We start from the raw sequence: 13,126 nt of genomic DNA on the forward strand, positions 1-13,126 counted from the left end.
ATTCTACAACACTTAACCATGCAACAGGTATTTTAAATGACTCTTAGATTTTACATACCTATAGTCTTTCATGAATAAAATGATTCAATCATGTTACCTCGTGTTTCAACAGCACTGATGCATTTTCTGAGAATTGTGAATCCCATCTTATCCAACTGTGCACCTAAAAGAAATACAGTTATAAAATATTAAGGGCACAATGAATTATTTACATTTCTCTTCTTTACAAAAATAGAAAAAATTACTTAAAATCCAATTTAGTTTCTATTTCACTATTAAAAGAAAGCTAAAGGCCCTGTATTCCCTGTTTAAATAATATGAGAATTTCATATATTTAGAAAAGTACTTACTAGAATATTAGGACATCTATTACCAATAATTTATAAATTTATAATTTATAAATATAATTTTTATATTTTTTTATATTTATATTAATAAATGTCACTTATTTTAAACAGTGGGAAAGAAAGTGATACAAATCTTTAGGGGAATCTATCTAAAAATAGTTAAGATACATTTTGCCAAAATTCTAACAACATCTCAGGTATTTTTTTTTTAGTTATGTATATGAAAAGATGATTCTTGTTTCAAAAATGAAATCAGGGAAGTGGATACTTGAGTTTGTATTTAGAATGAGGGAAAACTAATATTAACACTTGTCCTTCAGAAGGGACAGCATGGACAATCCATGAATATAAACCATGTGGGTTTAGTGCTAAGCTTGAAGAGAATTTTAAGGAAGAAAATCGGGTGGAGATTTACTGTTTAAGGATCCACTATTCACAACATATTATAAAATGTTGAGCAGAACTGTTTGTCAAAAAAGTGGCATGTTTTTATTTCTCTATAAAAATAAAAAAAGAGGGATGCCTGGGTGGCTCAGTGGTTGAGCGTCTGCCCCTGGCTCAGGTTGTGATCCTGGATTCCCCGGATCAAGTTCCGCATTGGGCTTCCTGCATGGAGCCTGCTTCTCCCTCTGCCTATGTCTCTGCCTCTCTCTGTGTGTCTCTCATGAATAAAGACATAAAATTTTTAAAATAATAAAAATTTAAAAATAAAAAGAGAAAGGAAGGGAAGAAGGAGGAAGGAGAGACAAGAAGAGGCTAAGAAGGTGCTTCAAGCAGGTTTACAACCCATAATTTTCTCTCTTTTTTTTTTAATATTTTATTTATTTAATCATGAGAGATAGAGAGAGGCAGAGACACAGGCAGAGAGAGAGGCAGAGAGACAGAAGCAGGCTCCATGCAGGTAGCCTGACATGGGACTCGATCCCAGGTCTCTAGGATCATGCCCTGGGCGGAAGGCAGGCACCAAACCGCTGAGCCACCCAGGCGTCCCAACAACCCCTAATTTTCAATGGGAAGGTAGCAATGTCTTTTACTCAAGCACTGGCTCAAGGTAAACACACATAATGATAATTTTGAAATCATGTGTTAGGGAACATAAAGTTTCCAAATTGTACACATTTGATAAATATAGCCATGATTTCTCCAAAGATATTAAAAGTAAATTTACACTGAATCTAGCAACTCTGATCACATTTTTGTTTTATCTCAGTAAAAATCAAGATTACAGAGCTAGGCTATATGTTCCTCAAGTACATACAATGCACATGAAGATCAATGTCCTAGAATATCCGAATACATTTGATCGTTTTTATTTTCTAAAGTGCGATGATTTACTACTTATACAGTCCATACTCAGACTTTAAGGATAAAAAAATATCAAGGGTTGGGGTGAGGGAGTTGCAAACAGGGGAAGTGATAAACAGGTCATACCCACAGAAGCTTACAACTTAGGAAGCTGAAAAATGCAATCCTTAAACTCTTATGTGTTTATTTATGGCTATAAGAATAAATACCAAAGTAAGTTGTAAAGGAAGCATTCTGGGATTTGTAGAGAAAGTAATTATAGAGAGAGAAAAACAAACAAACAAAAAGCTCAGGGATGGAAAAGATGAATGAGGATTACAGTAGTCCAGGAAAATCTGAGTTGGTCCCCAGTAGATAAAACAGAATACATACATTATTTGGAAGACTAGTTTAAGGAGGGTGCAGATCACCCAGCAACAATTTGACATCAGTAATGAAATCAAACTAACTCATGAAAAAGGGGGGGAAATAGTCCTTTTTATGAAATTAACACTTACTTCCTTCTGGTCTTGGGATGATGGCTCTATTAAAACTATGTAACAGCTGTAAAAGAGAAAAAGGGAAAACAATGTTTTTAACACATCAATATAAAGGACTCAATACCTAGCACTATGCAAAAAAAAAAAAGAATACATCGATACTGGTTTATTATATACTAACGTGCTCAAATACTAAAATAACAATAAGGGGCATCTCTGAGTATACTTTGTCTCTTAAAGAGAGGTCTGCTGCAGTATAACAAAAATAAGATGAAGGAGCTATGATTCTTTAGGAACTCACTGGAAGTTTATGTAAATATGCAATGTTCAGCCTTGTAAGTACAAAATGACAAAGAAATTGCTGCATTCTAGGCAATAAGATGAAGCTCATTTTTTTCACCTGTTTCTAAAATCTGGTATTTACTTAAGAAAGAGATGACTCCTGCTCAGAATTTAAATAACGACATCTGAAATAGCTAGATGATCATTCCTGGCTGCCTCTAAGAACTTCAGCTCTGACCCATTATTTGCAAGGTATATATAGCACCTGAATAAAAAAATACACAACCTTAACTGTCCTCACGTAAATATACAGCTAAATATTTTCTTTGTGCAGATTTGCCTTTGTCTATGTATCTCAAATTAATTACTTGGCTCTTTGTTCTAAAGGAGAGGTTATATGTGTCTGCAAGGTTACATTGCCTTTGACAACAGATTTATTCCTCAAAGACTTAGTCAATGTGATTTTTTTTTTTTACTCCGCAAACTCACTTTCCAAAGCACTTCTTGAATCCCTGGGAAGAGAAGTCCTAGTCACTGCATTGCCTCTGCTAGAGAGGATTAGTATGTGTTTTGGATCTCAGTAACCATAAATGCTGTAAATACTCCTGATTCCCAGCTAAAAATTTCAAGGACAAATTAAGAACAGACAGAAATAAAAACTATAGAGGCTGAATGTAGGTCAAATACAATAAAATAATACACAAATCTGATTACTACTCTTTTTTTTTTCCCCAAGTGGGATATATTCCCCTCCAAAGCATCTATTTTTAACATACATACTTCGGGATTTCATTTTTCAAACACTGAACCAAGACTGCCAAGCACACTATGCCCCAGCTCCCCGGCTCTCATATTCTAGTCTTCTATGCTACCATAAGATAACATTACCTTTTGCTAGTTTCACAACTCTATTCTGATACCTCTTTTACTATATATGACCACTCTTTCACTTTGCAAACCACTCTCTTTCCCTTTTTTTAAACCCTACTAAAATGACAAATACTTTCCAGTTAAGCCCACCTGGTAGCTGCACAGGCAGTTTATTTAGAGTCATGATACTTTCAGTGGAGTTTATTTAAATTGGTTCTATGGTGTTTTCTATAATTATCCTAAGTCCCCAGCTCAATACACAATCTGCAAAATTCTCAATTCCCAAAGGCCACCAGTCCACTGAAATGAAAGCTGTGCTTGAATAAAGTAGCAAACAGACTGAGTTCGTGTGTCTCTGGATCTATACCACTACCTTTAATTTATTCCTCAAACCAATCATACAGAGGCCCATTCACTACAGCTCCCTGATACCGCATACCATAAACCATTAGTCTAAACCATAAATTGTTAAATCAAGCAAACTAACTACAGCAGTCGCTTATAATATTGCCTGTACTGCCTCATATATACTGTCCCATCTCCACTGAGATCAAAATGAATTGCAAGCATTTATTGTGTTCATCACCCAAAGAACTGTCAGCTAGGAAAGAAAAAAATGAGAATTTAGATGACTTCCTTAAGCAAAGCAAATTTGAGTGGCAAAGTCCAGAAAAATCAAGAATAAAAACTAATGAGACACCAGTCTTATATGTGTGGCTGAAATAACATAAAAAGGAATACAAGTCAACCCTAAAGGACTTGAAATATAACTAAACCAGTGATTATTCTTACAGCTTCTTTTCCACCCAGAGCTTCCAACCACTGCTTCCTTTCCTCTTCAGAGAACGCCTGCATGGTCAGGGCAACGCCAGGCCTGAAAGACACCAGGAATGGATAAAATGATCCTTTGGCTGGTAAGACAAACCTCCTTTTCTACTTTCTAATGTTATAGTGTGGTGCTGAAATTGGGTTTTTAAATTTTCAATTGTGATAAAAGACATGTAATATAAAATTTACCATCTTAACCATTTTTAACTGTACAGTTCAGCCCTGTTGAATATGTTCACATTATCAGGCAAGCAATCTCCAGAACTCTTCACCTTGTAAAACTAAAACTCTGTACCCTATAAACAACTCCCGTTCCCTTCCTGCCCAGCCCCTGACAATCTCCCTTCTACTTTCTATCCCTATGAATTTAATTACTCCTTGGTAACTCTTATAGGTGGAATCATATAGTATTTTTTTTCTTTTTGTAACTTGCTTATTTCACTTATCAGAATATCCTCCATTTTCATCCATGTTGTACCATGTGTCAGAATTCCCTTCCTCTTTAAGGCTGAATGATATTCCACTGTGTCTATGCACTACATTTTGCTTATCTATTCCTCAATGGACACCTGGGTTGCTTCTACCTTTTGGCTCTCTAAATAATGCTGTTATTAACATAGGTGTACAAATATCTCAACAGCGGCTTTCAATTATTTTAAGTATATAGCCAGAAGTGGAAATACTGGATGTGGCATAATAAGAAATAATTCATTCAGTGTCTGACCCTGTTTCCTGGCACAAAGCTCCTATTACCCTTGGAATCTCTGAAAGAAATGTCATTTTATATACTAATGAGATAACAGGGCTGGGAACTGCAGGATAGCCTCCAGATGGGGCTGGTTGCCAGGGGAAATGTGTGAGGAAGAGATTGGAACTTTCATTCCCACCCCCTCACACCACTTCCAGAAGGGGGAAGGGCGATGGAGTTCAATCACCAATGGCCAATGAGAAATCAGTCATTCCTACACAATGAAGATTCTATAAAATACCCTAGGTATCAGAAAGCTTCCAGGTTGGTGAAAACATGGAGGGTAGCAGAGAGGACATGCAAGCTCCAAGTCCCTTCCCCTGTACATTGCCCTAGATATCTCTTCATCTGGCTGTTCATTTATTTCCATCAAAATATCCTTTGTCATAAATTGGCAATGGTAGGTAAACAGGCTTCCTGAGTTCTATGAGCTATTCTGGCAAATTACCAAACCCAAGGAAAGGATCATAGGAACCCCCAATTTATAGCACAGGTGACAATCTGGACTTGTGACTGGCATCTGAAGTGGTGGAGGGCAGTCTCATGGGAGTGAGCCATTAATCTGAAACATCCCCACTAACTTTAGTTAGTGTCAAAATTTGGTTAAATTGTAGGATACTCAGTCTCTGCAGAGATTTAGAGACCTGCTGGGTATGGAAAAACCCATACACTTGGAGTGCAGAAGTACTGTGTGAGTAAGGAAAAGTCATTCTGTGTCACACTGGGGCAACAGTAATTCTATTTTTAATTTTTTGAGGAATTGCCACACCTTCCCCACAGCAACTGCTGTGTATTCCACCAACAGTGCAAAGGGGTTCCAATTTATCCTCACCAAAACTTGTTATATTAGTATCTCTCTTTTTTTTTATTAAAGTAGCCATCTTAATGGGTGTAAGGTGCTAGGGATGATTAAATTTTTATTTATAAAAGAGATACATAACTTATTATCACCCAGGCATGGATGGAGTAAAACCAGAAAATCATTTTCCAGACGTTCCCAATTCTGTGTTCAAGAAGGCAGACTGTTAACCATTTGGTGTTTCCTTCTTACTTTCTTAGAGCCCTATGTTGGTCCTCTGGGCCAAACAATCTTTCTCAGTTCAGTTTATTCAGACATTCAGAGATTCAGCCAGAAAACTATACCAGGAAGGAACACTAGATAGAAAAGCCATTAATAATGCCTCTAACCTGAGGGCAGTTTCTCAAATGAAACAAATTTTGAACATTTGATCCAAATATTATAAATTAGCATTCAAAAAGAACTTTTCTGGCAAGGAATTAAAAGGCAAAACACAGAAAACTAGAAATGAAAGTAGATGGCTGTAACGAAAAGTAAATATTAATTCCTATTCAATAGTAACATATTTTTTAAAGTTATCACTCCTATGGTAGTATTTCATCTCATTTTTACTAATGGATAATCTTTCTCAGTAATATTCAACTATAATTCAATAATAACTGCAATTTTAATAAAGTACTGTAAAGTAAAAAGTCCTCCAAAAGCAAGAGCCAAACGTGAATAAGTAGTGCTCTGAACAGTCACTCCTGCAGGCATTATGTCTTCTCCCCACATGATAGTTATAAAGCACAAGTTGTTTAAGGTTCACTACAAAGTAACTATAGTTACAATTGATGGGCTCTAGCCTACAACCATTTTCTCCAGAACGAAACTTGTAGGGGTGGAATAAATCACCAATAATCCCCAACCCTCATCCTTAAATAGCAAAATGGTTCTCTATTGTCTACCCTACTTTTTTGGGAGGGGGTGGGTATTAGCTCCACTGTTGCGTCACCTTGGCACTACACAGTACAGACCCAAGGTCCCACCTCCTCCCGCTCTACTACACACAGCATCTTTTTGGAGCAAGAATCAAGGCAAGATGCCCAGACAACCAGTCTGTTTTAAGAAGTTCCTTGACTGGGACGTGAAGATTTTGGCCCTTATTCTTAGTAACCCACACTGGGCTCAAGGGAGTTAATTAAAATTGTGAGGGAAAACTTCAGATGGCACAAATGTTTTTCTTTACATTCTTTAAGTGATAAAACAATATTTACATATGGGGGTCTCACGTCTGCAAGAATGCTCCGTTCTTTTCGAGAAGAAAAAAATATCTAGATACCTAAGTTAGACATCTATTTATTCAAACATTTAGTATGCAATTAAGTGAACAAAAGTATAAAATGTAAAAGAAGATGTGGTAGCAAATACATAATAGAAAGTTGACAGCTTCTCTCATCCAGGAATGGAAAAACTAGCAGAGAAAATGGGACTGGAGGCCAAACACGGCAACTTCTATCACAAGAAGACAAACAGAGTTTACAAACATTCAGTTCAATAAACATTGAGTGATTGCTTATTCTCCTTTAGATTTTGTGCCAGAGGGCCAGGAATTATTTATCGAATACTTTACCATGTCCTAGGCATTGAGCTAGGCATCCCATCCACAAAGGGCTTATTGTCTATCAAACAAGAAGGTAAAGAACAAAAACAAAAATCACACAATCTATTAATTATAATCGTACAGAGTCCTGCAAAAAGTCAGCTACCAAAGAGAGAAAGCATAATAAAGACATCAGAAGATGTATGGCCAAATACAAAAGCATTCAACTTCAAATATGTTAAATTGTTGTCAGGAAGACTTGTCTGTGGCTAATTCAGCTGCCAGTCTCAGAAGACATTTCAACATTCAAGGTGCTACGTGGGGGGCGGGGGGGTGTAAGAAAGAGAAAGATCTCACCTAGTCAAGGAAATTAGGTTTCCTTGGGAAAGGGAATTTAACCTAAGGCCTTCAGGATACAGGAGCCATGTCAGAGCATCAGGGCCAGAGATCACCCCCTAAATGGAGAAGGCTCACAGAAGAGAAAGGAGGGGCTGGCTCAACCTCATCAACCATCCTCCCAGCCAGAGAGAGCAGCACAATGGAAAGCTACAGAGGCAGCCTAGGGATCCAGCCAGAGAGGGATCCTTGGCTGTGTGAAGTCTTTGATTTATCCTAAATGTCACTGAAGGTTTTTAGGTTTTTAGTAGGGGAATAACATGATTAAAGGTGTACATGAACCCTGGCTGCTGGGTGGAAATGGACTGGAGACAGGCAAGAGCTGGCTGCAGAGACTTGTTAGCAGACTGAGAGGATGAGATCAAAGGGCCAAATGAAGGGGAAAAAATGCAGGAACTTGGAAATAGGAGTTTGCTTCTTGGTGCTATAGGCAACAAAACAGTAAGTAAGAAAGTAGCCACTCCAAGAATCAAAAGGAAAGGAAAGGTCAATTACAATGCTTCATCAATAACTAGTAAAGGGATTCCATGAAAGCCAAAAATGATTGCAGTAAATAAGGACTTAATAGGCTTACACTCAAAAAGTCAGCCACTGAGCCTGATGAGATTCCTGCGCTTTCTAGTGCTTTTTTTTTTTTGCTTTCCCCTAAGGTTCTCCACTGATATGTGAGGGGAAATAATATTTACTACATATAGATAGGTGGATATTCACATAGAGTGGCAAACAGAGATGAGATGGTGGATAAGAGAAACAATGACTGGTCCTGATAACTTGAAACACAAGAAAAAAAGTGTTGAAGAATGAACAGTCTAAAGAGTTATGAACTAGAATTAAGACAGCACAGTAGGGGGAAAAAAACAATTGTCAGGCTTCCAATGAAATAGAGCACACTTGGATAATACTCCAATGTGGCATAAAAACTAAAGAATTACTATATGCCTTGTCTCCAAGCACAATGACTCAGATTTGAGCCACCTATAGCCCTTTATGGAGTACAGCAGAGAAAAAACAAACTGATCGAAAGATGAGAGATTAAGAGGAAATATATCACCTACAAGGAAAGGATTCTATTTGTTTGCATTTTGACAAATAATATCATGGGACTCAAAACAATTCCCCCTTTGAGAATTAATTCATCATGGTACACATTTTCAGAACAATTCACACTTATTACACACAGGGGTCAGTCACTAATATTACATAAAGCTGAGTTCCCATCCTATCACACAGATGGCTCACATTCATCCCCCATTTGCTTAGCTCCCATTTCCAAAACATTAGTACAGGAAAAGTAAAAAAAGTAAAAAAAAAAAAAAAAAACTGTGCATTAAAACATGTTTTAAGTATTTTCAATTTCTCAAGTTCCTTTTTTTAAATAAATTGCTAGGAAATCATTTTGCAAATATGAGACTTCAGGAAGCAATGGATACAATTTAAACTATGGTATTAACAGCATCTCACTATTAAACCAAACCATAAAAAGTCTTTAGTTTTTGAAACAAAGACATTTTACTCATGAAATTTAAAAGATATATAGAATGACTCAGTAGGGGCAGCCCCGGTGGCTCAGCGGTTTAGCCCCGCCTTCAGCCCAGGGTGTGATCCTGGAGACCCGGGATCGAGTCCCACAGCAGGCTCCCTGCATGGAGCCTGCTTCACCCTCTGCCTGTGTCTCTGCCCCCCCCCCCTCTCTCTCAATCTCTGTGTCTCTCTTGAATAAATAAATAACATTTCTTAAAAAAGAATGACTGAGTAAATATATGGATAGCAAAAAACAAAAGATTTAACAGTGTGCTAGATTATTCACAATCACATCTTCATTTCATGAAGAAGCTACAGTAACATCAGTCACTCCACTGGAACTGGAACTAGGTTGACAAAGTTCTAATTTTTGGTACTTGGAGCCAATACTGCTGCCAGGTACTATACTCGTCCACTGAGGACACAACATCCTTTTCTCCATCTGATAATTCATTTTTTTTGATAATTCATTTCAACCAAACTAACATCTAAGTACCTAATACGTGCCAGGCATCGTGCTAAGCTCGGATTAATTTCCCACACACAGTAAGTAAAACTAATTCTTAGCAAATACAAATGCAACAGTATGAACTTCCTAAAGAAAAAAATGGACAAGGGAAAAGAGAGCAATTTGCCCGGATAGTCTATCTTTCTTTTGTTAAAACCATAACTGTTGACTGTAGAGCAAAAGGTAGAGAATTGAAATCTGAAGAAAAACACCTGGGTTAAGCAAGCTCTTGTTCTTAAATCAGCAATTCACCTTTTTTCACTCACTAAGAAAATACGTATTATGAAGCACCACAAAGGCCTGCACAGGAGCAGGAGTCTAGAGAGCTATTATCTGTGCTCTACATTTGACCCCATATCTATTAATTCTCTTTCAAATGCATATTTTACAGTTCGACACAGACCTGTGTCTTCCTTATATCCTACACGATAGATCAATGAGCCTGTAAATTAAGAAAATATAAAAACAGAAACATTCACAAGACATTTATGAGATGCCAATTAATGAGATTTTATAGAGAGTTAAGAGAAAAGAAAACTAAGAACCAGCCATCAAAACTTACAATGCGAACAATCAGGAATATTCTAATGTTTTTCTAAGAGGGATGTTGAAAAGGAAAAAGGAAAAAGGAAAAAACCAAACCAGCATGTTGTAAAGTCCTGCACTAAATTTTACTATATGAAGGAGAAAGTGCCAAAGCCAAACCAAACACTTTGTAAAGTTATATAAATGTAGTTGTCATAATCAGATTCACATAAGAATTGCTGGAAAAAAGTTTTAAGTACAAATCTATGAATCTAACATTTTTCCAGAAATGATCAAAAGCAAGGTGCATGATTTTACTAGGGGTAAAGGGTAAAGACTTTATAATAACTTCTTTCTTCTGTTCAACAACAACAAAAATAAAATAAAATAGAGCAAGTAAGCATTGATATAGTCAAAGTATGATTATTTCCCCTAATAAAAGTGAATTCAAACCATTAATCATTAGAGAACTGCTACTTTAGAATGTAGAAAGTTTTAAGACAACAGAGTTCAACCCTAACCACAACAGGATGGAAAACCTATAAAATCAGTGTTTAAATAACAACTGGAGAACTGAAGATGCAAAAAGCAAAACAAGAAAACAAACAAAAACCCTAATGAACTAAAATGTAGACAAAAACAAGTCCTTTCTTAAAGAGCAAATAACACATGCACACACAGCTACTTTCACCTTGAGAAGCAACAGGACAAAGAGGAGGACAATAGTAGAATTGAACTTTTAAAGGCATAGTATTGGGGGGAGGGGGTACAAATCCCTAAAAATGAAGACACAAAGGGAGTCTGAATCAATTCTCTAACTCCTTCCCATGGGACCTCATCAAATGCTCAAAAGGAAATGTGAGATCAGGGCTGAGACCCCTCCATCCATGGGCCCCCCATCAAGGTGTGTGTGTCAAGTATGAGAGGCAAAGCAAGAGAACCTCCAGAGAAGGTTCTGATGGTGTTCTCAAAATCACATAGACCCTTGATAGAATCTAAATAAAGTAGCAACAACACAGAATCTCAGCTCAACTGCCAACTAAAGTGACAGCCCTACACATTAGCAGCCTCGTGGAAGACAGGGCATGCCCTTTCCCAGGCAAAAAATATTACTTTCTTTCTACTGCTCTCTCACAATATTTGGCTTTCAACCAAAAGACTATGAAATATGCAAAGAAGCAAGAAAATATCACTCAACATACAGAGACAAAGCAGTTAGGAGAACCAGACTCAGAAATAGGCCAGATATTAAAGGAGGAAAAAAATCAGACAGCACTTATGAACCACTATACATATGTGAAAGGATCCAGTACAAAAGGTAGCCAATATGTGTAAACTGATGGGAATTTCAGCAAACAGATGAAAAACTATTAAAAAAAGAGACAAATGGATACTCAAGAAATGAAAGATAAAAGAACAATGATGAAGAATTGAGGAGAGCACATTTCATATGCAAACCAACCAATCAGGAGTCTGTATCAGGCAACCATCCCCTTTATCTACCTCTCATCACTTAGGGAGGCTGTATTTCATCTGCCCTAAAGCACCCCAGGACAACCACCCCTAGAGGATGGAAAAATAGACCACCAAAAAAAAGACCACCCAAACTATTCAAACTAGCCAATCCTAAATTGCTTCCCTTCTCTGCCTTGCCTTTTTTTCTTTTTTTTTACAGAAACCCCAATAAAGACTGGTCTAGGATTTTCTCTCACTCTTTCCTGACTCTTGACCAAAACCTGGCATTCCACATGTGGTCCTATGTGGCATGGCATGCCCTCTTCTCTTGGAAACTATAATTAATAAAATGGTCTCCCAGTCCCATTAGTCTGTCCATGTCATCACTCAGTCACTTCCATAAATTAAAATCCTTAAAATTAAAATCCAGGAACAACAAAAACAAATACCAAATGGTCGGACATAACATAACTGGAATCCCAGAAAGTGAAGAAAGAGAAAATGGGGCAGAAGAAGTATTTGAAGAAATAATGACTTCGATTTTCTAAACCTGCTATGCAATATCAACTTACATATCCAAGAACTTCAATGAACCCAAAGCAAGATAAAACAAAGAAAGCCACACCTATACACATCAAAAAAAAAAAAAAATTCTGAAGAGTAGCAAAAGAAAAAGATGACATACAGGGTAATAACAAGAAAGATGGATGACTTATTATCATTATAAAAAAAATGGGAGGCCTATAGAAAATAGAATGACTTCTTTGAAGTCCTTGGGGGAAAAACTATTAATATAGAAATCTACATCTATCAAAAATGAAGGCAAAATAAAGACATCTTCAGACAGATGAAACATGAAAGAATTCTTCTCCAGCATATCTGCATTACATGAAATGCTAAGATTAAATTAGCCTAAAGGAACTTAAGGGAAATGGCACAAGACAAAAATTCAGTTCTGCAGAAAAAAATGAAGAAAACCAAAATGGATAAACATATTGATATTTTTTAAAAGACAGGAAAATCACATAAATAAAGCAAAATTTCTTTAAAAGATTAGTAATTATTGATTTTATAAAATAAAAGTAGTAATGTATATTGGGTTCATAGTGTACATAGAATTAAATATATAATGGGGCACAGAGGGCAAAAGGTAATAATTAGAAAAGAGAAAAACAAAATAGAAAATAGACAAATAATAATAATACAACACATAGAAAAACCCCCAACACATTTGGAACTTTCAAAACATATTTCTAAATAATACCTGAGTATTATTCAACACTTTTGTCCCAATCACATATGAAAAATAAAGATATTTGGAAGTGAATTACAATGAAAACATTATACGTAAAAATTTGTAGGATGGAAACAAAATTGTAGGATACAAACTAAAGCAGTCCTTTTAAGGAAAAGTATAGATTTAAATGTCTATATTCAGAGGAACCTGGGCAGCTCAGTCAGTTAAGTGTCCAATTCTTGAT

At 36.5% G+C, this 13,126-nt stretch overlaps 1 protein-coding gene across 1 annotated transcript in view; it reads right to left on the reverse strand.

Annotated features, from left to right (window-relative positions):
• The window catches only part of ARHGAP10 (Rho GTPase activating protein 10), a 310,929-nt gene that overhangs the window by 143,886 nt on the left and 153,917 nt on the right, over window positions 1-13,126 (reverse strand). The window contains 3 exon segments of the mRNA XM_055336297.1: window positions 98-163; window positions 2,150-2,195; window positions 4,076-4,157. Coding sequence (XP_055192272.1) covers window positions 98-163; window positions 2,150-2,195; window positions 4,076-4,157 — 194 coding nt within the window.

Source organism: Nyctereutes procyonoides, unplaced genomic scaffold (genome assembly GCF_905146905.1).
Source record: "Nyctereutes procyonoides isolate TBG_1078 unplaced genomic scaffold, NYPRO_anot_genome, whole genome shotgun sequence".
NCBI classification, from domain to species: domain Eukaryota; kingdom Metazoa; phylum Chordata; class Mammalia; order Carnivora; family Canidae; genus Nyctereutes; species Nyctereutes procyonoides.